This window comes from Talpa europaea (genome assembly GCF_964194135.1).
Source record: "Talpa europaea genome assembly, chromosome: 2".
Lineage (NCBI taxonomy): Eukaryota > Metazoa > Chordata > Mammalia > Eulipotyphla > Talpidae > Talpa > Talpa europaea.
In genome coordinates, this window is record NC_140068.1 from 14,879,162 (window position 1) to 14,905,476 (window position 26,315).

Genomic DNA, 26,315 nt, shown 5'->3' on the forward strand with positions numbered 1-26,315 from the left:
ACTGCGGGAGAAAGAGGGCGGAGCGTCCTGACGTGCGCGTTCGCCTTGACCTCACGCTCCAGCGCGCACCCCGCCGCCGAGGGCTGTGGCTTCAGGGCCCCGCGGGAGCCCCGGCACAAACCTGCGTAAAGCGCGCGTGCCCACCCGGGCGGATGTTCGGTGGGTGGCGAGTGCTGGCCCAGGGTCTGCGGAGGCACAAGGGGACCCCGGGCCTGGGGGCACAGCGGCTCTAGAGGCTGGGAGATACACTCCAGGTAGGCTCTCGGGTGATGGAGGGTCAGGGGTCAGAGGTCGGCACCACTGACGTTTCTGGACGGAGACGGAGCTCCTAGAGAAGGGGGCTCAGCTCTTGTGGAGCCCGGGAAGGTGAAGGGCCGAGAGGGGTCCGCGGCGAGGCTCCCCGTCGCTTCTCCATCCCGACGAGCGGGCCCTGAGGCGCCTCGGCTCCCCTCAGCGCGGCGGGCCGTGGGCCGCGGGCGGCGCTTCTCCCCGCGGGCCGGGGCCTGCTGTGTGGTTGGGGCGCCCCGGGGCTCTGGTGGCGCGCCGCCCCCCGCCGGGCCGACGGCCCCGCTCTGACCGCTGGTGAGTCTGTCCGGAGGATGTGAGTCTGTCCGGAATGATGTGTTGTCGCCCTTCGCCCGGGTACGCCCCTGGCTTCGCGGGGTGCAGCTCCCTGGCTTCGCGGGGCGCGGGCCTGGCACGGCGTGAAGGGGAGGCCGGAGCTGCAAAGTTAGACGGAAAGTTCTGAGTTACTTGGGAGTCAGGTGAATTGCGTTCGCGTTCCAAACATTGTACGTTTTGACTCCGTGGTCATTGCTGTGTTTTTTTAACGGAGATGTGTTCCCCGGTGATGAGCCGGGGCTGCTGTATGAGCATTGTGAAATAATGACCATGAAGGGGGTACCTTTTTTCTAAGTGACGACAATAGCCACTAGGTAGAAATCCTGCATGTCTGAATAATTTCTTAATGGTGTTTAAATTAACTTAAGGCTTTAGCTGAGCAAAAGAAAATAATTTCGAAATAACGAGAATTTATCACTTTTCTGCTTTTTCTTTCCGCCCAGCCTAAAAGAACTTTTTTACAGAATTAAAACAAATCTTTTGTTAAAGAGTTCGGGCTAGAAAAATTGGGAGGAAACAGTCTGTTGGTGAAAAAGCTTATGAGGGTATTTTCCAGGTTTATGTCACTAACATATTTCAGTTTTCAGTGAATGAAAATTTTCTTACTTTGTTGGAATTACTGCAGGAAAGGACGGTTGTGGTGGTAATGCTAGGTCATTGAGAGCTTTTCAGTAATCGGTTGGGCCCCACTTGCATAAGGCTTGCCTTGGACAGCAATGTGGCAGATATATACTCTTGTTAGTCTTCATAACCTGAAGCCAACTCTACCATGGATTCGTTGTAAATCAGAGTTTGTATGTCTTTTAATGAAGAGATGTGATAATTTGGAGGGAAAAAAATCTGAATTTAATTTTAATATTCATGTGTTGTTTTAGTAACAACATTTTATGTTTAGTTTTCTAATGACTATCTTTGTTTTCTGTTGAAAATACAGTTCAGTAAGTTTTCTCTGTCTCATTCTAGGCCAGAAATAGTAAAGAATAGTTTCACATTATTTATAATCTTCCAGAATGTGGCTAAGAGAAATTGGTCCAAAAAGAAATGTCAGCAAAGCACCATTGGGTCCTTAAAAAGAGGGTCGGTATTCCCGGAGCTAGGGATCTTTGTTTCACCTTATGTTATGTATTATTTCCATACTGACTCAGATCTGGCATTGGGGAGTACAGTGCTGAATAGGATATACTGTTCCTTCCCACCTGTCAAGTAGTTCTTAGTCAAACAGTTCAGAATGCTGTGACAGTTAGGATCAAGGAGAGGCCCATAACTCAGCATTCCTGCTCATAGAAGGTTTTAGGGGGAAGACTGAGTCATCACCAGAGAAGTGTGAAAGTGTGTTTCAAGCAAAAGTCTTTTTACATTTAAATGTGGGACAATAAAAGTGTGATCCATATAGAAAACTACAAGTAATCACATTTTATTCTAACACTGATATTTAAGAGGGGAGAAGTAGTAGAAACCTCAAAGGTGGAATTTATATGATGTCATGAAAACTATAGGAAGGATTTGAAATATAATTAGAGTTATATAGAATTTTACCAATAATTATTAGCAGCCAATTGACATTATGGTTATAAGTAGCTTTATTCAAATAGTATGTCTTTTGGTTCAAGGAGGTATCCTAGATAGAGTCAACCAGAATGAATTTTTTGGATTTTGCTTTTAGACCATGTCTAGTAAAGAACTGGACAAAGGGAAAGCCTTGCTTGAAATCCTGGTATTTATTTTCCTCCGAGTTTAACTTATTGTTAATATTTTAAAGATTGATTGATTGATTTATACAAGCACTGGGTACTGTCAGAAGCACAGGAGGGTGAGAGAATTCACCAGAGCCAGAGCAGGGAACAGAAAAGGCAGACTGACAAAGTACACTGCTGAGGGGAGCAGCAGGTGCAGCAGGAGAAGTCTGCTTTGCCAGCAGCCGGGGATCAAACTGGCGCTGCAGAGGATGCGGGCAGCTTCGCAGCCCAGCGCTCAACTGCTGCACCACCGGGGAGGCCCCTTATTGTTAATATTAATACATATTTTGAGGCCATAATGTTGGAAGAATCAGGATGGAAGCAAACTTCTGAAGAAATGTGCGCATTACAATAATACACATAATTTAAAGGGCATTGGGTGACTCTTAACAGAAAAAAAAATAAATAGTTGAAGCTCTGTGTTCTGTTTCAGTAATATCTCTGTAAGCAAACAGTACATATTCTACTCACATTCCATTGGCTGGAACTGGTCATGTGACCAGTACAGATAACAGTGCCAGTCGGGGTACCTTTCCTGCCCACACTGTATTTTAGAAGGAGAGAAATGGATTTTAGTTGGCAACTGGCTATCCATAACAAGATTTCCCAAACTTGTCTGCACACTGGAATCTCCTAGGGAGGCTAAAAATAAAGGGGGCTGGTGTCTGGATCCTAGTCCCAGGGATTCTGGTTTAATTGACTGTGGTGGTACCTGAGCATCAGAATTTTTAAGAGTTCGCCCACATAATTCTAACATGCAGTCAAGTTTAAAACACATTGTTCTATGGTGCCATCTTAAAGTTGGGTTATTGTAAAAGGTTGTTTAGTGTATGCTCAAGATGATGGTAACAGCAGCTGTCACTTACTGAATAGATGCTAAATTTCTTTTGTTCTGCTGTTATATTTCCTGACCACAATTCTGCTATCATCCTAATTTGAGAAATGAGAAAACTGTCATGAGAGGTTAGATAACTCTTGCATTGCCACCCAGCTAGCAGAAGACAAAGCTTGAATTTATCTAGAAAAATACATGTTCACACCTATAAGTCACGAGGCTTTGCAGATATGAGACTATAACCAGTTCCTTGTTAGGCTTTTAGAGTTAGTGAGTCCATAATTACCAAGTTGTTAGTATTAGGGTTACTGTAATAAATTGAGTAACTGCTCCAGTTCCCTCCCCATCCCCTACCTCACTTACATGCTCTTTGCCTTGAGGAGTTCCACTTTATAAAGAATAGGGTATTTCCCTACCTTTTGATTTTGAGTTCATTGATGTACTTGCTGTGGCCTGTGGAATCTTAGTGCTTTTGCCATTACCAGGCATTTTGAAAAATAGTTGTATGATTGGATTTGTACTCTCCCATCTCATCCATTATGGTAAGAACATTTCTGGGGTTATTTTGCTGGTCCCCGGAGGAGGTTAAGAACTACTTTAAGCAAAACCAACCTTTTCTCCAAAAACCTAATCTAGTTAACCTGTAGGTGTGTGAGAATAAAGAAATGATTATTGTCACAAACATTGAACTTTGGGTTGATGTGTTATACAACATATTTGTAATGATAGTTACCTAGTGATGTGGCAAAGCCTAACTTCTCAGAGTTCCAGCAGATTGACCCAATTCTGGTGTTCCACCCTGTACCCTGAGAAGAACTAGACAAAGATGAACAGTCAGGCTATCAGGAACTTCTTATATTATTCTTCCAAGATAAGAAAGAAATTAAGTTATTTGAATATTAGTTAAAAATAGACATTTATTGGTTATAGACTGCCGCCGCCTGCCTTCATAAACCAGGCATAGGCTAATGGATTGATATCTTTATGATTAACTAGTCTGACAGAGTTTGATAGACTTGTAATTATGTTTGTATTTTCCATATCCATTACAGTAGTCACTAGTCACATATAGCTTATGAGCACTTGACTTGTGGCTAGTGAGAATAAGGAGTTGAGTTTACAGTATTATTTAATTTTATTAGAGCTGAATAGCCACATGCAATTTATGGGACTGTACACATAGAAACAACATTGTCCTTTTAACTCAATAAAAGTTCTATCAGCAGGGAAGGGTGAGTAGATCTTAGGTAGGTAAGTAGTTTTACGGTAGTTTCTTGGTTATATGTCTATTCAGATTTTCTATTTCTCGGGCCAGTTTTCATTTATTCATTTATATTTTGTTAGACAGTTACAGATTTTATCTCAGTTTTCAAGTTTATTAGAATCAATTTGCTATTAATATTCCCTTGTTTCTGTTTTTGCCTTTAAAATCGGCTTTAAGGTATACATTTCATGTAATTCTGCACATTTAAATGTACAATTTGATAAATTTTTACAAATGTGTACAACAATGTAATCACTAGTAGCACATTTCTGTCAACCCAAACTTTCCCTTCTGCTCCTTTGCTGTCAATCACCTCATCCCACTTCTTGGCCCTGGTAACCACCAATCTGCTTTCTATCACTAGGTTTTTGTCTTTTCTAGGATTTCATGTAAATGAAATCATATAGTATGTAGTCTTTCAGCTATTCTTCTTTCACTTAGCATCATGATTAAACATTCATCCGTATTGTTGTATGCATCAGTTTATCAATTATTAGCATTCCATTTATCCATTCACTAGGTGAAGAACATTTCGGTTGCTTGACTTCTATTAGTAAAACTTATCCATGTTTTTACTTCTCAGAAAATAACAAGTGGAATTACTAGGGCAGTGTATATACAAAATCTGCAGAATTTTTCCATAGCATGTAATATATTAGAAATGTACCCTCAGTCTTAAATTTTTACTATTCTGTTTTGTATACAGTTTCTTATTGTGGTTTGTGGGTTTATTGCTTAAGTGATTGATGAGGATGAAGATATTTTCTTGCTTTTATTTTTCACTTATATGTCATCTGGTGAATCATCTGTTCAAAATTTTTGTCCATTTTTTAAAAACAAAGTTGTTTGGCTCCTGTTGATTTGGAGAGTTCTTTATGTATTCCGTATACAAATCCTTCATCAAGTATTTGTTTTAGTGGTGTTGTCTCCTATCACTCTGTGGTGAACTCTCTCTCACTCACTCTCTCACACACACACACCCCCCACACACACCCCATGTACCTCTGGCTTACACCCCAGTTCTCACATGCATAACAAATTTAAAAAAAAAATGCAATAAGTTTCTGGTCACCTGAGATTTCCCCATGGTTTGGTTTGCTTTTAAATAGGACTGTGTATTCCTGAAGTGTTTCTCTCAAATACATTTCTCGTTCTTTCTTATATTTGGAACAGGGTAGTTAGGGATGGAGGGTTAGTAGGAGTAGATGGCTGCAGACTACACTGTACCCAAGTAAGCATTCCTAGATATTTGAGAGATTATCCTTACTATTTTTGCTACGCACTACATGTATTTTTAGAATTTATTTTATATAAAAATTATGGTTATTAAATTTATCCATTGAAGACCAATAAAATCATTAGAATTTGTATGATGCCATTTATGGTCAATGTGTTTTTTAACTTTAATTGTCTTAATTTTAAAAAAATTATCTGTTGCTTTATGTAGCTCTGAAGGTTTCATGTTACATGTAAGAACTTTCAGTTTATGCTGAATTTCCCATTCCCTCTTGGAATGTCTGCTATTTCATTTGTCTTCTAGAGTTCACATTTACCAGTCAAGAAAAGCTGAAAATGAGCAGCCGACGGAAGCGGGCTCCTCCCGTGAGAGTAGATGAAGAAAAGCAGCAGCAGCTTTGCTGGAATATGCATGAGGACAGAAGGAACGAACCTCTTATCCCAACCGAGCACGATCACCCCTGCCAAGGTTCAGACTCCTCTTCCCAGTGCCTCATTCTAGATGACAGTCTACAGGAAGAAGTGGCTCACATTGATAAGAAGAGGTGTGCAGAGGTGGTGGGCATCTCAAAATCACTTAGTAAAGAAGAAACTGGTAGCATTTTACCCCCTTTGACTGTAAAGCTGAATATTGTGATTTCTCCCCATCACTTTGATAGTTCTTGGAAAGCATTTCTAGGAGAATTAACTCTTCAGCTTCTTCCTGAACAGAGTTTAATTGAAAATATTTCTGAAAGGAGTTTCACTCTGATGAGTTCAGAGTCAAGCAATAAGTTTCTGATCTATGTTCATTCAGAAGGGGAAGATGTAGAGAAACAAGAAAAAGGACTCAAAGAGCCAATCAGTATTTGTGACAAAGGTATTGAAGTGGAATCATCCTTCAGTGGTGAAATGTTAGAAGATTTGGGGTGGCTGCAAAAGAAGAGAAGAATAAAACTTTGCCAAAAGCCAGAAGGCAGCCACATTATCAAGGTATTCATTTTCCTGAGTCTCTTCTCAAGTTCGTGAGATTTGCAATCCATTTTGAAGTTATCTTAGAAGTAAAAACTGAAAAGGAAGCAAGTTTCTCATTGTTTCAAAGCATAATTTATTTGGAGCCTTTAGAAACAGTTTAAAAATTTCTTATAGCTAACCAGTCCAGGCTCTCCTTTGCCCAGGCAATCTTGCTGAGTCCTTTTCCCAGCTGTATTCTCAAAGACTTGTTTGGCGCTCAGTGTCTTTTCCTCTTCTCATAGCAATCCTTTAACTGTTTCTCTGCTTGCCTTTACATCTCCTTCATCTACTTTGTCTCTGGAATAGCATAACTTAGTGCAGATACAACTCCATTGTTACTTCCTACAGAATTGTGTGTACTCTGTCCGCTTCTCCTGCTTTCTCCTTTGTCACCCTAGTTTTTACTTTGTCCCAGAAACTTCAAATTGATTTGTTTCCTGTATATCCTCTGCTGTATTTCTGCATCTTTCCTGTTGTTTTCACAGTTCCCTCTGTTTGGGTTTTTCCCTCTTCCCTGGTAAATCCAGGTCATTCTTTAAATTCAGTTCAGATTTTACTTCATCTAGGCAGATCTTTTCTTAAACCCCATGAATGGCGTTACATGTCCTTTCCTCATAATATCTGATGCAAATGTCTGTTTTTGCTTTGGTCACTTGTAGTCTTAAAATTTACATCTCCCTCACTAGAGTAGACATTCATATCCAAGTAAAATGCCTGATACCAAACAATTTTTTTAAATAAATGAATAATATAATTCATTCCATGCTCTGTTTACTGGCCAAGTAACTTTATGTGAATCACTTAGATGTTCTAATTTTAGCTACTTTCTTATATGAAATTTTTAAAAAAACCCGCTCTTCTGTCCTCGTACAACTTGTTAAGAAGCAGGTAGACAATTTAAATAAATGTACTTAATATGCCTTCTTGCTAAAACTTTAAAGAAAAGAAATTCTAAATGGTAACTTCACCTTTGTTCAATTAAAAATTATGTCTTAGTTCTTCCACATTAAAAAAAAATTACATGAATAGCCTTATTTATAGTTTCAGAATTGACAGAAAGAAATGAGAAAATTTAGAAACATTGGATTTTAATTCTCCCGTAAACAGTGAGATTGTGCAATCAAGCACTCCCTTCTTTGCTGATTGTGAGTGCCAAAATTGTGACTTTAAAAAAAAATATGTACAAATATATGGCTTATATATCTGCATTCTATCCACATTCCCCACACACCAAGTCTTGATATGTTCTGTTTTCCCTCATTCTAATTTTTATAAATACTGAAACATTTATTGCTACTATAGTAAGTCATCTCTGGGTGAACACAGGCAGGTTATAAATAATGATGAAATATAACCTTGTCACTTTTTCTTATATAATGCTGGTGAAAGAATATGAGAATCTCAGTGAGTAAGGAACAGGTCCAGGACAGTACAGGGAAGTAAGGAAAATTACATTTATTGAATGGCTTCTATTAGGAAATTTTAAAATTATATAATCAAGGCTATCTCAAGTTGACTTCTCTCCATTTGGCAAATGAGCATATTTGGATCAAAAGTAAATCCCTATTTATTTAGCTCCTAAATATCATGCCAGTGTTCAAATTAAAGTATTTTGACTACAAAGTTTCATACTGCATTGATTCACCAGAATTACGATACCTCAACATTAATTAAGGCCTGTTTTTCTATATATTTTAGTATTTGATCTAGCAGAGTTCCTAGACCTAACTGTGCTTAAGAATCCTGGCATGGGCCTCCCTGGTGGTGCAGGGGTTAAAGTCTCAGCGCTATCAAGCTGTCACCAGCCACTGTGGCATGTGTTTAATCCCCAGCCAGGGAGGTGACCCACATGGCCCAGCAGACCTGTCTGATCCACTGCTCCCCCCTCAGCAGTGTATTTCACTAGATCTGCCTGTTAATGCTCCCCACTCTGTCTCTGGTGAATCCTCTCACTCCACCTCCCAGACACACACCACCCCTCTGGCTTACACCCCAGTTCTTTTGTGCATAAATACATAAAAATAAATCTTTTTTTTTCCTTTTTTTAAAAAGAATCCTGGCATGTACATCAGAATCTTCTGGGAAAATTTGAATTTTTAACTGACTTCATTAGTTAATCTAATGCTCATCAAGTTTGGAAATCTTGTCTTGGTAAATAGAATTGATGTTCTGATCATATTTGTTTCTAGTTAAGAAATAATGGTTTTTTCTTGCAATTTGAATAGTGTATATAATAAACACTGCATTTGTGAGTAATTTATTACTATTGAAAGTAAAAATATGTGGAGTTTTGGTAGCTATGTGTTTGGTGTTTGTGGGGCAAATACTCTAAATATCTTTAAAAACAATGATGGTAAAATATGTTTTTTCATATCCTCCTGAAGAGTGATATAGCAATTGAAGCTATCTTTATGTTGGTTAATTCTTTGCAGGTTGGAATTTATCTTTTGGAAGGTGGCCTAGCAAAACTAGACTTTATGAGTGATGCAAATTCAAGAATGAAAAAGTTCAATCAACTTATGAAGAGAGTAATGGAAAAATTATACAATTTTATTATTCCAGGTAATTTTTAAAATAAACTTTAAAGTTATTATTTCAGAGTTATTACTTAGGAGTTTCACCCCAACTTCTGTACATAGCAACCAAAGAAACAGTTAATAAATTATAATAAAAATTAAACAACTCCTTCATGAAATTACTGTATGACAAATTATATGAAATTCCCGTAGTAATTTGTTTTTTTATTTACTTAATACGGTGCTTAACTATAGTGGCACTCAAGGTATGTTTGCTGAGTCAATAAGCAAAGACTAAAGGAACCTGAGCTTATTGCAATTTTTACATTTCTTTGCTTTTATTTTGTCGTGGCTGGATATTCTTGGCTGGCCTTTATTCAGTTTCTCCTTTGCAGTCTTGAGAAATAATGTCAAGAGCCTGCTTCCCATAAAGACCAGTTAACTTTGCTGTGTTTCTTGGAAGACATTGCACTTTTGGTCCGGACTGCAGTTTCAGAGTTGTCTGCTTTTGGTTCCCAAGGGAGAGTGTAGATGTCTTGATAAAGCCCACTAACACTTCTGAAAAAGCAGCTGAAATTCTCTAGATCCTGCTCATGTTGGGTCGGCACTGTGTCAGGTGCAAATTATAGAACATTTTCATACTGGAATATTTGAGAAATAAGTTTCTAAGCTTGATTATTTGTTTCTACAGTACATTCTTTGCAAAGCTTCATAAATACTACTAATGATAAATTATTTTGCACGTTAAAGACTTAGAAGGAGGAAAATCTCTGGTTTCAGAATTGATAGGAATGCTTTCAAGTACATATGAAATTTTTTAAGTTATGGTAAGAATGCCATTACTCCGCCCTTAAAATTAATCCAGTTCAAAACTTTTCAAAGGAAAATCTCAAAGAATTTCAAAGGGAGGCTTCAAATTTAGTTGTCAGTACTAGATAATACAGTAATAGTGTGAAATAAGTAGGCATATATTGTCACAATTGTAAAGTTTTGAAAATCTTACATGACATTTTTTATTTTAAAAAGTAAATTATGTATTTTGTGGCACAAGTTTTTTATTCTGGAGTGAATAAGATGTCCTCTTAAATGCCTGTCCTTTTTCAGCATAGGAAATAGAATGGAACCCTTGTTTTACTAGACAGAAAAATTATGTCTGCATGTGGATTTTATGTTAAGATATAAAAGTGAGATAAATTAACCTTTATAAACTGCAGAAGATACTCACATTCAGTTCCTGAAATGTTTATTAAATATCTGCAATGTACAAAGCAATTGCCAGCTGCTCTGAGGAGCTACAAAAAACAAGAGCCTCTGCCTTCAAAGAGCATTTCAGTCAAGTGGGTAAGGGACAGATTATACATAATGATTGCACTACCAGATTGCAGTGTATTGCTATATCCCAAGTATAAGATTTGCACACAGAGAGAACATTATTTCTTAGTAAAAGCAAAAGAAAATATCATGGAAAAAGTAGATACCTTGAATGGATGGATTTTCTGATGAGTGAAAAATTAAGGATAGGGCCTTCCAGACACAAAACACACAGAACAAGATACCAGAGTTGGGAGAGCTCAAGGTATGTTCCTGGGATGAGTATTGCTTGTAGTTGTAGAAGGTGAGTCAGATTGTTTTGAGCACATTTGTTGTTGGATGTACAGATGTGTCGGAAGAGGATGAGGAAGATTCAGAGAGTGAGCCAGAAGGACAGGACGTTGATGAGCTCTATCACTTTGTGAAGCAGACACACCAGCAAGAAACACAGCCCGTCCATGTGGACGTCCAGCACCCTGCACTGAATCCTGTGCTGAGACCATACCAGAGAGAGGCAGTTAGCTGGATGCTGCAGCAAGAGCAATTCAAGAGCGTTCCTGCTAGTGGCAAGTATAAAATGCTTAAAGAAAGACAAAATGATCAGAGGAATTGTATTAGCAACATTATGGCAGGAAATTGATCTTTCAACAAATCGTATTGAAAAGATTGATAGGATAAAATGGGTATTATGGTGACCAAAATTATTTTCTAAGAAATCCTTCAGAATTGAAATTTGACAAAATTCATCTGTGAGTTCTCTCATTCACGAAAGTTTGAACTGATTTTTCCTGCCCAGAAAAACAGGCTGCCTTAATTAAAATTTTTAAAAATTAAAAAATTGTAATATAACTTTCCAGTTAAGAACCCCAGTTCTTATATGTGTAAATCAGTAAATCTTAAAAAAAAAAAAAAGAAAGAAATATTTCTAGAAACTGATTAGATGGGAATCTTGCTAATCATCTTCAAGAGACATCACAATTTGATTATGAATGTTAGCAACAGAAAATAAATTTACCAAAGTGGTACCTTATCTCTATTTTCTTAGATTTGTAGTTTGCTTCCTTTACCACACTAAATAAATAATAAAATAAAATGTCTGTCATCTATTATTTTCATGAAAGTAGCCTATTTACTCATTTATGCTGTTTCTTTATTACCATCTTTTAAACAGATGGACACAAAATGAGATATTATGTGATTCCATGAAGTGTTGATTTTTTTTTTCTTTGTATATAGGTTTGATTTAGTTAGTGATTCATAGCTTTTGTTTTTCCCACTTGAAGTTTACACTTTTTTATCCAACAAACCTCATTTTTCTTTTTGTTTTGAAAAATAAACATCAATTCATAGCTAAAATTATTTCATTCCATCCCTTCTCCCTTAGTCTTGAGTTATTGGAAGCTGTCCCACATATCATATCATTTTCTCTGTTAATATTTCAGTTTTATTAGGAGATAAGGGTTTGTTTAAACAGACGTAAAGACGTGTAATAATGAATTTTAAACCAATAATGCCTTAACATCACCAGATGTCCCTTCCCTGTACCTTTCCCCTTCCTCTCTGCTCTGTGTTCTCTGTTCACACCTGAAACCCGATAGCCCTAAAATTAGTTACTGTCTCTTAAGTTTCTTTTAATCGCATTCATTCTGTTTTCTGTCTTATAATTTATTTGTTAAATAAATTGTTAGTTTCACATAGACTGGATTATTTTCCTTCATAATGAAATTTTTCGAAGTGGTTTTATTAAGGTGTAACACATGCAGTAAAATGCACAGATCATAAAACAGTTTAATATTTTTTAACAGATCTATGCATCTGTATTCAGCAACCCACTAGGACATAGTACTGGACCTGTCCAAAAGTGGCCAGCAAAAGTAACTACTAGCTAGCCACCATACATGCTTCGTGATATATGAAATGTAGCTGTCCAAATTGTTATGTGCTACAACTTTAAAAAAAATAGTAAAATATCTAATTAATAATTTATATTGATTGTATATTGATGATAATATTTTGGTTATATTGAGCTAAGTAAAATGTTAAGATTAATTTTTCCTTTTTCTCTTTTATATTTCTATTAGAGTGCCGACATAAAATATTTCCATCTATCCAGAAAATTCCCTCATGTCCCAATCAGTTCTCCTACCAACTTCTTCAGGAGGCAAGCACTGTCATCATAAATTAGTTTTGCCTATTTTTGAAACAATAAATGGAATGACAAAATATGTACACTGGGGTGTGGGGAAAGTTGACTTCTTTCAACATAATGTATGAGATTCATCTATGCTGCATGTATCAGTAGTTCCTATTTTTTTGTCCATAGACTAATAAGATTTTATTGATCAAACCTCCATGTGTTAGTAGTTCTGCCCTCTATGGTTCCCATAAATTGAAACTTTTTATTTTTTAATTTATTAATTCACCTAATAATCCCTGAAGAAGGCCACAAAAAATTATGTGCTGTTTCACTTGTTTACAGACAGACTTTCTGTTTGACAGTTCAAACAATTTAAAATATTACAGGGAGGGAGAGATAAAAGAAGATTCTGATCAAAACAAGCTCTGTACTTGTTTTTACTGTTAGAGTTTCAGATTTTTTTCCCTCTGTTAAGTAAGCCTTTCCTCCTACTCTCACACCCATGTAAAAGGTTAGATCTTTTAGGGTAAATGTACTAGCCCACTGGCATATGTCTTTTTAGTTAAAGACTTCAGGCATATTTTTGGAGATTTTATAAAATTAAAATTAAACTGATTACTGGATAGGAGCTGGTTCTATATTAGTTTTCCTGTTAATCCTCTGTACTTTGCTTTTCTGACTTTATCACCTAGATGAAAAATATTTGTACCCAAAGCAAAGGAAACTAACAAATATTCTGAAGAAGAGACAAGGAAAAGCAGGATCCTAGTCTTGTCCTTGGTATCTGTGGTTCCCAGATATCCTGACAGATTATTTTTATGTGATTATTTGGCAGAAGGGAAAATAAACAAAAATTGGTTTATGTGCTTATATTTTTCTTTAGAAAATGCCCTGCACTTCTTATGGCGAGAGATTGTTACATCTGAGGGTTTGAAACTCTACTACAATCCATACACAGGCTGGTAAGGCAAAACTTCAAATGCTGGCATTGAAAATAAATACCTGAAACCCAAATGAGATTGGTAGCATGTCATTGGTAGTACTTCAAGAAGGAATACCAAGTGAAAGTCTTGCTGGACATTTTTATGTTTTTAATATACTTGGATTAATAGCATTTTGTCAGTCGGTTTCAACCAATTAATGCAGTATACTAGATTTAAGATACATATAATTTAAAGAGATTATAATTCTAAGGAAGAATGTCATCTTATGGGTGAATTTTTACATTTTTCACTCAATTGTCAATTTCTAATATGAAAGAGTTTAGGAATCATTAAATATTCTTAGCTAATTAGCCCTTTTTATTCACAGATTCAGTGAGGTCACAGAAAGGAAGCAGACATGCTCCCTTTAAATATTAAGGAGAAAAAACAATGGGTAGTTATCAGTACCACTCATTTTTCTGCAGACTTAGCCATCAGCTCAGGCAGTATTTTGATTATCACATTTCTCATGTTTATGACCTTGAGATTTGAATTGTTTCGCCCTGAAACGTAGTTTCAAGAAACTGTAACCTTTATGCATTCCTTCCAGTTCTCTTTAAGGACAGTATAATTTTCATTTGCATTCCTATTATGTATTTTTCTTGTTTTTTCCTTTAGCATCATCCGTGAGTACCCAAATGCTGGGCCACAGTTGCTTGGTGGAATCTTAGCAGATGAAATGGGTCTTGGAAAGACAGTGGAGGTTTTGGCTCTGATTCTGACACATACTCGACAAGATGTCAAACAAGATTCTCTCACTCTTCCTGAGGTATGAGGAGTACCACGTATGAGGAGTACTGTGGGGCTGTAGGGCTGGAATAGCTGGGGACATATGTACTCAAAAAAGCTTCATATTTTGGACATTTGCTTGGCACTCAAGTCAACACTTTCGGTTTACTCTGTAGCTAATGATTTATATTAGTTAACTTCAAATAAGTACAGAGAATGGGATGTTTGTGACCCTGCAGGGTTTTTTTAAACTGCTGTTGGCCAATTTGAAAGGAGATGTGCTGTCACTCACCAAACTTCCTTCGAGTTGGCAAAGAAACTCCCTTAGAAAAATACTCTTGCTACCTCAATTGTTTTGTCACTACAAGTCTCCACAGTACCACTAAATATTTTTAAGGTACATATTTTTAGTTGTATAAATCTCAGATATATAAATCTTAGACTCTAATAATTAAAACTTTATTAAAGTATAGGTAGCATAGTGGGTTCCTAAATGAAACAAATTCATAAGCCCTTGTTCCAAAATATGTAATTTTTTTAGAAATAAAAATTCAGATTCCACCAAAAAAAAAAAAATTCCACTGAAGCAAATGTGGTTCCTAGCTCCTATTTTTCAATAATGAAATCTGAAATCAGCATATTAAATTCATGCTGAAATGAAGCCACTAATGAAGAATATAGCTGAGTTACCTGTAGGGTCACTACCCTCACAGCCTTCGTTCTTATGTGATCTTTCAATAGGGTCATATTTGCAAAAATTTGCCCTACCTATTTGACTAGGTAATGGAAAATGCATATTTCATTTGTAGGAAATGAGTTGACATATACAATTTTAACTGTTAGTAACTTCTATTTGCAATTTTCTAGTTATTCAATATTTTAATTCTAAGCTTTTATCAGCATTATTAGACATTTTGTGGGTTAATACTATATTTAAACAAACCTTAAAAAGTTAATTTTAAAATTTTCACACTTCATATTTAGGTAATTTAAGATAATATGCACAAATTACTGATATGCCCAGCTGAAAACTCAAACAAAATAAAAGTTTTTGTGTATACAAATGGTATATATAGCCCTCTCATAATTTTGTTATGAGAGAGTGTAATTGTTTTATAACTTTATATTTCTTTTAGGTATGCGGCATAGTGCTTCAATACCTGTATGTATTGTGAAATGATCACCACAAATCTTAACATTCTTCACCTCACAGCTAAAATTTTTTTTCTAGAAATGTTAACTTTCAAAATTTTCTGTCTCAGCAACCTTCAAATACACAACATTATTACTAATTTCAGTCATTATGCTCTACATTAGAGCTCATGGTTCATTTATTTCATAACTGGAAGTTTGTACCAGTTAACCCCCTTATCCCAATTTAGTCATCTACTGCCCCACTCTTCTCGAGCAACCATCAGTCTGTTCTCCGTATCTATGAGTTTGGTTTTTGTTTTGTTTTTTGGAAGCTACATTCAAGTGAGAGCATGTGGTATTTGCCTTTCTCTGACTTACCTTAGTTACTATCATCCCCTAAAGGACCATCCTGTTGTTGCAAATGGCAAGATTTCTTTTTTCATTCTTGTACGTGTATCATAATTTCTTTATCCATTCATCCAACATTGGACACTTAAATTGTCCTCGTATGTTGGTTATTAAATACTCTGAAGTTGAATTGTTACATCATGTAGTATTTCTATTTTTAATTTTTTGAGGAGCATCTGTACTGTTTTCTTTAGTGGCTGCACCAACTTACAGTTCCCACCTAGAGTTTGCTCTTCTCTCTGTCCTCGCAAACATATATTTCTTGTTTTGACAGTAGCAATTCTAACAGGTGTGAGCTGATACCTCATCATGGTTTGATTTTCCCTGATAATAATGTTGAGCATCTTTTCAGGTACCTGTTTGCCATCTATGTGTTCATATTTTTTTTACAATTCTTTTAATAGAAAAAGGATTAATTTTAATTAGCAACTCCAAATACTGAGAACAAAACACTGTGTAACTACTGAATGCTGTTTTTATCAGGGAAAGGTGGTGAATTATTTCATTCCATCACATTGTTCTGGAGGAAAAGTGAAAAACACAGAAACTCAGAATATGGAATTTGAACCAAAAGAAAAAGTTCAGTGCCCTCGTAAGTATGAAATCTTTTGAAGATAATGCTTTTTATAATATCTTCTTATATTTCTTGTAATCCTTCAGTAGTTACCTTTTTAGTTATTTTCCTCAGTGCACATTAAGATTCACTTGAATCTTACTTCTAATTTTAATTAGCTTATCCTTTTGCATTTAGCTACACGTGTGATGATCCTGACAGCTGTGAAAGAAATGAATGGGAAAAAAGGAGTTTCGATTCTTTCCATCTATAAGTATGTCAGTTCGATATATAGATATGATGTTCAGCGGAACAGGAGTCTTCTGAAACGGATGCTGAAATGTTTAATTTTTGAAGGTCTTGTGAAGCAGATCAAAGGCCACGGTTTTTCTGGGACTTTTACTTTGGGGAAGAACTACAAGGAAGAAGATATATATGATAAAACAAAAAAACAGGTAACAGCATTTATTAAGAAGCTTTATGTGATGAGAGGTGGCACTTTAGTTGTCAATGAAGTTCTTTATTTTGGGTCATTAAACAAAGATAAGAGTGCTCAGCACATAGTAAGTATTCAGTACATATTTATTGAGAGAATTATGAAATTAACAAAACATCATAGAGTTGAAAATAACTTCTCTGTTTTCAAGTTATTGTCAGCAGTTAAAACGTTTGCTCCATACTTTAAAACTATTAATGATACTTCACATTTCCATAATTCTTTATATATACTTTGTATCTTTTATATACATTTTGTATCTTTTATATAAATTCTAATTTTTCTCATGTTAATCCTCTTATAAAATGTGTACATTTGGTTATAAAACTACTTCTTTGGTGCCAGTAATTTCAGTTGGCTTTTCTGAAAATAGTTACAAATTTGCAAACAAATCAAGAAGGGACTAAAGTTAGCAAGGGGCCTCCCTTCTGGCTCAGGCTGTTGAGCACCGCTCTGTGAAGCTGTCTGCAGCCTCTGCAGCGTGGGTTCAATCCCGGCTGGCTGGGTGAGAATCCCACATGGCGAAGCAGTCCTCTCCTGTCTTGCCCGCTGCTCCCCTCAGCAGTGGATTTTGTCAGTCTGCCTGTTCTGTTCCCTGCTCTGTCTCCAGTGAATCCTCTCACCCTCCCGTGCATCTGGCTTGTACCCCAGTTCTTATATAAAAATAAAATAAATCTTTAAAAAAAAAAAAGTTAGCAAGTCATTGTGGTGTTACTCTTTTTGCCACTGTTAAAGAAAGGGTAGATGAAAGGCTCATTTCCTAGATAAAATGTCTGCAACATTTTATCCCTCAGCCAGTACAGAAGACTACAATGAATTTTTATACTTTCAGTAATCCTTCCACCATCAAAAAAAGTAATCTCTTTTTTATAGTAAATTGGCATCAGTTACCTGTGTGTCTCTCAATGCTTCTATTCAATCTAAGCATTACTGTCACTTCTAGGAAGTTGTTGCTGGCTCCTACCTCCTTAGCATAGCCCCTCTCTGTTACATTCTTCCCATACATTCTTACATTGTTTTTATTCTCTATTTTCCAGTAGTCTACTTTGAGACTAGGTACTAAATATTCCTCATATTTTTGTCCCCAGCATCTAATATGATGCCTGCAATAGAACTGGCATTTAATAAATAATTGTAGGAGGAGACAGATAGGAGAAGGAAAGAAGGAATTTAGTTGGTAATCACAGTGTCAAGTAGATTGACTTTCACCTTTTTTTCATGATAGCACAAAAAGTGAAAGACAGATTTCCAATGGTGTCACTCATCTGCAGGATGCAAATACCTGAAAAATAATTACACAAAAGCAATAGAAGAAATAAAAACTTGAACTCAACAAAAAAGAAGATAATGGTTGGCAGAGGGAATAGCAGAAAGGATGAAAGGGGTAGAGGAGGGAGAAAGGGTTATGAGCACCAGTAGTTTGGTAGAGGCAATTAAAAATATTAAAAAAGAGGAAAATGAAAGTTACCCATAATTCCACCACCTAAAAATATTAACTTTTTTAAAAATACTATGATGAAGTGACTAAAATATCATATAGAGAGTCTGAATAACTGGGTCAATTTTGGCATAACTGACAAGTAACTTGAAACTAGAAGTACCCAGATTCTTGATAGCATAGCAACTTCTTTCTCTGCATCATCATTTCTTTTACGAAGCCAAAAACAAATACACCTTACAGGATAAGTTATGGCTGATATCTCAAATTGTTTGTTTTAAAATATCTGATATTTTAGTCATAGTCACTTTTGCCATCTTGATTTTAAGATTCTTTATATTTCCAATATAAAAATAATTTTTGCTCCTTTGCTAGTCAAAAATTATATCTATTTAAAGAGAAAAGTCTGAATCCATGTACACCATATTTTTATTATGTATTTTTTAAGTGCTATAATACTTGGTATTTTTATAATTGTCCTAGTGTGTGTGTGTGTGTGTGTGTGTGTGTAGCCATAAACTGTTAGTCCTTTATTGATTTAGACAGACTATAATTTATAAAAAGTTAAGATCAGAATATTGGTAGCTCCCTGTATCTTTCTAATTTTTTCTCTCTCCAGATCTTACTTACACAGCAGATCCTTCCTTTTCTGTGGAGAGGGTTCTTCATGAGGGCAGATTGAAAGCCACTGATGAGGAGTGATTCTCCTCAGGGAAAAGGGTAGCAAAGACTGGCCACTGGATTTTTATGTAAGCCGTATAAATAAAGTGGGAAACTTAAGTACAAAAATTAACTATTTTAAATAATATTTTTCATAGGCAGTGGGGAGTCCAAGAAAAATTCAGAGAGAATTAAGAAAATCAGAGAACAAGGACACTGATTCTGAATACTTGCCGTCAAATACCTCAGATGATGATGATGATCCTTATTACTATTATTATAAGGCGAGAAAAAATCGTATTAAATTGAGGAAAAAGCTTAGTCCATCCTCAAAAAAGGGAAAAAGCCAACCTAACATCAGTCTCCATTCACAAGATCACTGTCCAGCTACCAGTAACTCTGGAATCACTGACATCACCACATCTGAAAGTGTACATGTCTTCGATGTCAAGCAAGAGCATGCAGCAGAGGACCAGGCTGTATCTCTAAACCCTGCTGGTACTGAGGTACCACATTGTAACATGAGCCCTTATGATTCCTCTGATTACCGGTTTGAGTGTATATGTGGTGAACTTGACCAGATTGACCGTAAGGCTCGTGTTCAGTGCTTGAAATGCCACCTGTGGCAGCATGCAAAATGTGTAAATTATGAAGAGAAGAATCTGACAATTAAACCTTTTTACTGCCCCCACTGCCTTGTTGCAATGGAGCCAGTATCAACAAGAGCAACTCTGATTATCTCCCCCAGCTCCATCTGTCATCAGTGGGTGGATGAAATCAACAGGCATGTGAGGTCATCATCTCTTCGTGTCTTGGTAAGGCAGTTTGAGCTCTATAAAAGGACAGAAGAATGTAAATTTATGCTTCTCATGATAGTGTTTATTACCTTTATTGCTTTGTTTTTTATCCCCAAAGATTAACTTAGTGAGATAATATATTTACTCAGAACTTCAAAAAGAAATTGAGAAATAGAACAGTAGGCAGTGTATCTTTTTCTGGCATCAGAAGTCCAGAAATTAAAATACTTTGGGTAGAAAAATATGAATTTTGAAAAAAAAAATTCTTTATCATGTAAATGATCAAATCTTTTTATAAACATACATACTCATACTCAGAAACACAATCCAAAGACAACATTATGCAATAATTACCACTTGTCTGGTCTGCTCCATTCTGAATTCTAAAATCATAATCATAAGGTTCAGTTACCTCATCTATGAAATTAGAATTTACTCATTCAACAGATATTTATTGAGCACTTATTATGTGCCCATGATCATGCTAAGTTTTGAAAACAGAGCCCCCTCAGATCCTGACTTACTGTGAGGATTAGAAGATTTGGTAACATGCCGGCACATAGTAGTCATTTGGTGCCATTGTTTACTATGTTAGTAGTACTGCTCGCCCTTCTGTTCCTCTTCCTTTCCACACATACTTTTTTGCAGGTTTTGTATATTTCAGTCACTGTCATAGGCATGATGAATACAGTAATAAGTAAACCATTGGCTTTGCCATTGAAGAGCTATGTTCCCTTGGGTTGGCAAACCTTGGTTTGAATCTTGGCTCTCCTGATTGTGAGCAAGTTTCTTCATGTTGTGTATGGGTGATATAGAAACATTAACTACCAACAGGATTGTTGAACAGAGGGGATAAAGTATAAGCACAGTGTCTGAAACAGAAAAGACATTCAATAAGTAATAGTTCTTCATGTTACACTTCATCATACTGTTGTATTTTGTACATGCCATAGATTTCATCTTTTCCCTATAAGTCCTTTTCTCCTTTTTTCTGCATGTGAGAAGGAATGTTCTTCAATATCCACTTCAATTTTAACTCAGCCATAGAATTGGTCTTTCCCTTGTGATGCTATCGCATTTACTTCTGTGATAGTTCCTTTCATATTACTTATCTTACTAGTCTTTCTTACTAAAGCATGTCTCTCTCTAGACAGGTTGGAAGATACCTCATAAAATGGTCCTAGACTGTTAGAACAGACTTAATAAGGAGTAAAAGTGAATGAATATTTCAACAATCTTAGATCCCTTTCTGCAATAACTATGTCTGTGCTGATTATTTCCTAGGTATATCAAGGAGTGAAGAAAGATGGCTTTTTACAGCCTCATTTTTTAGCAGAACAGGATATAGTTATCATTACTTACGATGTCCTTCGTTCAGAACTAAATTATGTAGATATCCCACATAGCAATAGTGAGGACGGACGTCGCTTACGGAACCAGAAGCGCTACATGGCCATTCCCAGCCCCTTGGTTGCTGTGGAGTGGTGGAGAATCTGCCTGGATGAAGCTCAGATGGTTGAATGTCCTGCAGTGAAAGTGAGAATTTCTTGAGAATCTTTTGAGGATTGGGAAAGGAAAAAGGGATTGAGGGAAACTATCTTCAGAAAATGTAGTAGGTTGTTGGGCCTCCCTCGTGGCACAGGCAGTTGAGCGCAGTGCTGTGGGGCTGTCCGCAACCTCTGCAGCATGGGTTTGATCCCGGATGGAGAGATACCCACATGGCATGGCAGACCTCTCCTGTCTTACCCGCTGCTCCCCTCAGCAGTGTTTTTCAGTCAGTCACTCTGCCTGTTCTGCTCCCCACTCTGTCTCTGGTGAATCCTCTCACCCTTCTGCACATCTGGCCTGTACCCTGGTTCTTGTATGCATGAATAAATAAAACTTTTAAAAAATATAAAGAAAGTGGGCCTCCCCGATGGTGCAGCAGTTGAGCGCTGGGTTGCAAAGCTGCCCGCAGCCTCTGCAGCGCCGGTTGGATCCCCGGCCGCTGGTGAATGTCCCACATGGCATGCAGATCTCCCTTGTCTCCCGCTGCTCCCCTCAGCAGTGTACTTCATCAATCTGCCTGTTCTGCTCCCTGCTCTGGCTCTGGTGAATTCCCTCACCCTCCCGCGCTTCTGACTGTACCCAGTGCTTGTATAAATAAATAAATAAATAAATCTTTAAAAATATATATATATATAAAGAAAGGGAAAAAAAGCATCTGACCTGAAGTGTAGCTTTTTATGGACTATTTTCATGAATAAACGTATTCCTGACTTCTGTATTTTCCCTTTTTATTTTCTTTTTTCACCATTATTTCACACTTCTCTCATCAGGCTGCAGAAATGGCTCAGCGCTTGAGTGGAATAAATCGCTGGTGTATCAGCGGCACTCCAGTGCAGAGAGGACTGGAGGGTAATGTGGCTTCCTCACATACTATGTATATATGAAAAGCTTAATTTCTTTTGAAGTAAAAGTATTGTTTGGTTTCACCTTTACTGAAATTCTCAGTTTAAGTGATTGTCCATGTATTCATAGTTGACTCCTAATAGTTTCAAACACTTACCTTTTTAAATGGAAATTGGATAATTTTTTTGTTTATGTGTGAGAAAACAGATACATAGTGAGTAGTCCTAAGTTGAGCAGTTATAGTGTCTGCCTAAGCAAGGCAGATGCAGGTCTGAACTGAACTCAGAATTTCAAAGTGCTAGGTAGAAAATAGAACCTGGGAAGAAAGGGAAGGGAGCGAGAGAAAGGATCATTTTAATTGACTGTGTTTACTAAAACAAGGACCATAATTTTCACTGAATGAATTGATAAATAGTAGAACTGTAATTTTACTAATTATAAGAGTTATGAAATATTAATGGCTTTATAATTTCTAACCAATGATGGCTTATGCCATCATTCTGCCCTTCCTCTTGGGTATTTAAATTGTGTCCCTCCCACATGTACATTGTAGCTGATGCTTCTACATTACTCTCATTCATATTACCTTTTACATTACTCTCATTCATATTTTACCTTTTACATAGAGCAAGCAGTGTGTTTTTAAGACCTTTATACAAATTGTGCATATTTAAAGTAAAAGTTTAAATCAGTATTATTTTACATAACAAATTTCGTGATAAAAAATTGCAGTATAAGTGGCATATGTTAACACTACAAATATTTGAAATTTGTAAACTTTTGACATGTATATACCTATGAATCTATTTCTACATTCATGATAATCCTCCCCAAAACTCTCCTCTTAGCTTCCATAGCCCTCACAACTTTTTAACACCATGATGTTTGCACTGTAACTGCTCAGTTTGTTGTCGTTGCAGTGGGAATATTAGGCTGCCAGGGCTTACATGTTACATTTGTTTTCTTTTGTGTTAGAGTGCTGCTTTTTTAATTTAGCCCCATTGGCCTTTCAAACCAGGTTATTCTTTTTTGTTGGGAGGTATCTTTTGCATTTTAAAATGTTTAGCTTCTACCCACTGGCTCCCTGTACCTCCCTGCAGTTATGGTACCCACAGATACCTGCAGGCATTGTCCAGAGTCTCCTCCTGTCCATCTTAGTAAGAATCACTGCACTAGTCTGATGGACAGAAATCAGACTTTTTGATTTATTCATTAGTGACAACTTGGACATCTATGAATCCCAAATGGACCACATCTTAAGCAAGGAGAAATGAATCCAGAATATTTTCATTCCATACTTTGGAATGTTTCTTCAGGAAGACTGAAATCATGTCAGTGTACATGAAAAGCCAAATAGTCAAGAACATTACCCTCTCCTGCCCCACACACCTATGTCTACATGATATATTTGTTAGTAATGTGTACAGAACATTGGCTTTAGGGCATAAATGAACCTAGGTTCACACCCTGACTTAGTTAACAGGTCCATAAACAAGCTACTTGAACAAGCTACTTTCCTTACTTATAAAATGAGGTGTTTTCAAAGATTAATTATAATAAAGTAAGCAAAACATTTGGCGTAATATCCTGCAAACATTAACTATTCAGTGAATGGTAGCTGCTTTTACTGATACTTTCGTTGTTCCCCATTTATGTATTCATTTATTTATTTTAGTGTCTTTGTAAGTATACACTTATAAAGGATTTTTATAAGGATTTTTTTTTGTTTTTCATTAAGAAACTGTGAGGAGCTATTGAAGAGATTGAAGTAAAGTGGTTTTAGGGATCATCTTGTATTTAGATTTGTAATTCAGAAGATCCCTAGTGTAGAGAATGGTTTAGAAGCTGGACAAAGAAGGTAGTTAGTTATCAAATGGTTGGTTTTAATAAGTAAACTCATTCTGGTACTTTGGATTTGGATTAGGGCTGTCCTGAGGTGATGGGTAAAAAAGTGGGTAAAGAAAAATGACCAAAGTTTAGTGATAGACCTGGAGATGCTAAGACTTCTGATTTACTTAGCTCCATCTATGGTGGCAGTATTTGCCAGTGAACAGCATATGAGAAAAGTATTTTGGTACAAAAATATGAATTTGATTTTGGCAAGTTGAATCTGAGACACTTTGGGACCCCCCCCCCACCAAACAAGAAGTAGCAAAGAAGCAATTGGATTTATTTGAGCAGAATATAAATGTATGGATATCTGCATTTAGGTGATGTTTCTTTCTGATGTCATTCTCAAGGACCATCACAATAACTTAACCTCTATTTGTTAGTCATCTTCAAAATAAATGTAGGTAGGATGATGGCATATTTTTTTAATGAGAATACAGAAAAATAAAAGGAAATTAAACTCAGCTATTATGTTATATAAGATTATAACCACTATTCCAGAATTTTCTATATGGATGTTAGCAATTGTCCATATTTTAAAATTTTATCATAAATAAATGGAAAACTGCTTAGGGTATAATGTTAAGTGGACCAAAGAAAAGAATATAAAACTGACTGTGCCCAGTCAAGAGATATGTGAGTACCATGCTCTAAATCTAACAACAATTAGACAAGACCTACTGGATCAGGGGAAAAGGTTGTCTGATTGAGGATGGAGGTGGGGCAAGGAACCATAATTTCTTTAATCACTTTTATTAAAATCATTTTTTCCTGCATATTACTGTAAACCTCTCTAGTTGGGTAATCTTGTCTCTGCTTTTTATTGTCACATGCTTGCAGAAGTAGAATTACTAGTTCAAGGGGTATGATGAATAATAGCATCAGAAAACATTCTCCTATTGCCTGATTAGATTTTTTTTTCCTAATCCACCAGTCATATATTCATTAGTTTCTGTGCATGACACTTCTTATATCTCTTGATCAAGTACACTCAGTTGAGTAGTTTTTAATGGTTTTACTTCCAATGGAATTTTAAGACTTTTGAAGTAAGCTCAAGCTTTGTGCAGTGTTTTTATAAACTTTAAAACATTTTAGCCCCTGGCACAAAACCTAGAGCAAAACAAATACTTAAAAAATGTAAGTTGAATTGGAATTTCAGATTCCAGAGCCTGAGTGCTGAGTAATATTTATTAAAGTAGTTATTTAGAATGCTAATGTGCTATAGATAGGAAGTTATTCTCAATGTGCTTTTTTTGTTTCAGATCTTTTCGGTTTAGTGGTCTTTCTTGGTATCGAACCTTACTGTGTGAAACATTGGTGGGTTCGACTTCTCTATCGCCCTTACTGCAAGAGGAATCCTCAGCACCTCTATAGTTTTATTGCCAAGATACTGTGGAGGTCTGCAAAGAAGGATGTAATTGATCAAGTCAGTAGAATATGTTTTTATTGATTAAGAAAAAAGAAGCAGAGTTGATGTGAAAAACTAAATTTCCCGGTGAAATATTTTTTTTTCTCCTTTGTGCAGATTCAGATACCCCCTCAGACAGAAGAAATTCACTGGCTGCACTTTTCTCCAGTGGAGAGACATTTTTATCACCGTCAGCATGAGGTGTGCTGCCAGGACGCAGTAGTCAAACTCAGGAAAATTTCGGATTGGGCCCTGAAACTCAGCAGCCTGGACAGAAGGACTGTCACCTCCATCTTGTATCCGTTGCTGAGGCTCAGGCAGGCCTGCTGCCACCCACAGGCTGTTCGTGGCGAGTTCTTGCCACTCCAGAAAAGGTTTTATTCATTATTTCCTTATACTGCAATTTGTAATATAGTAGTAGTAGACAATATTTAAGCTATTAGCTTCTCTGACTACAGTTTCATTCAGGTTCTTGTAACTGAGTTGTTAATTTTTTCTGTGAGTTACTTTTTCTCTGATATAAAATCCCATTTGTTAAAGAGGGTCAATATAATCAAAAGTATTTTCATAGTTTTGAACATTTCTTTTAAATAAAGGACAATTGTGGGGTTTTGTTCCTTATTGGCAGGGTCTGGGTGTGGAGGGGGTGCTCTACAGATATGAAAGATTTTTGTTCTTACAGTTTTGGGTACCCACTTCAGGGAATTAAATGAATTAGATATTATTTAATATTTTCTTTACAGTTGTCCTAATTATATCTCTTTGATTACTGTTTCCTA

At 36.5% G+C, this 26,315-nt stretch overlaps 1 protein-coding gene across 2 annotated transcripts in view; it reads left to right on the plus strand.

Moving 5' to 3' along the window:
• Positions 1-6,028: 6,028 nt before the first annotated feature.
• Positions 6,029-26,315, plus strand: part of SHPRH (SNF2 histone linker PHD RING helicase) — a gene marked incomplete at both ends in the record, with an annotated part of 59,348 nt that continues 39,061 nt past the window's right edge. Inside the window, 12 exons of one of the 2 annotated variants that reach the window (XM_084227876.1) lie at positions 6,029-6,664; positions 9,118-9,247; positions 10,860-11,075; positions 13,533-13,611; positions 14,251-14,401; positions 16,387-16,495; positions 16,655-16,911; positions 19,209-19,865; positions 21,132-21,383; positions 22,166-22,244; positions 25,391-25,554; positions 25,654-25,910. In XM_084227876.1, the coding sequence (XP_084084002.1) occupies positions 6,029-6,664; positions 9,118-9,247; positions 10,860-11,075; positions 13,533-13,611; positions 14,251-14,401; positions 16,387-16,495; positions 16,655-16,911; positions 19,209-19,865; positions 21,132-21,383; positions 22,166-22,244; positions 25,391-25,554; positions 25,654-25,910 (2,987 nt within the window). Of the gene's footprint in view, positions 6,665-9,117; positions 9,248-10,859; positions 11,076-13,532; positions 13,612-14,250; positions 14,402-16,386; positions 16,496-16,654; positions 16,912-19,208; positions 19,866-21,131; positions 21,384-22,165; positions 22,245-25,390; positions 25,555-25,653; positions 25,911-26,315 lie in introns of those variants that run through there. The other variant, XM_084227877.1, reaches the window with a different exon arrangement.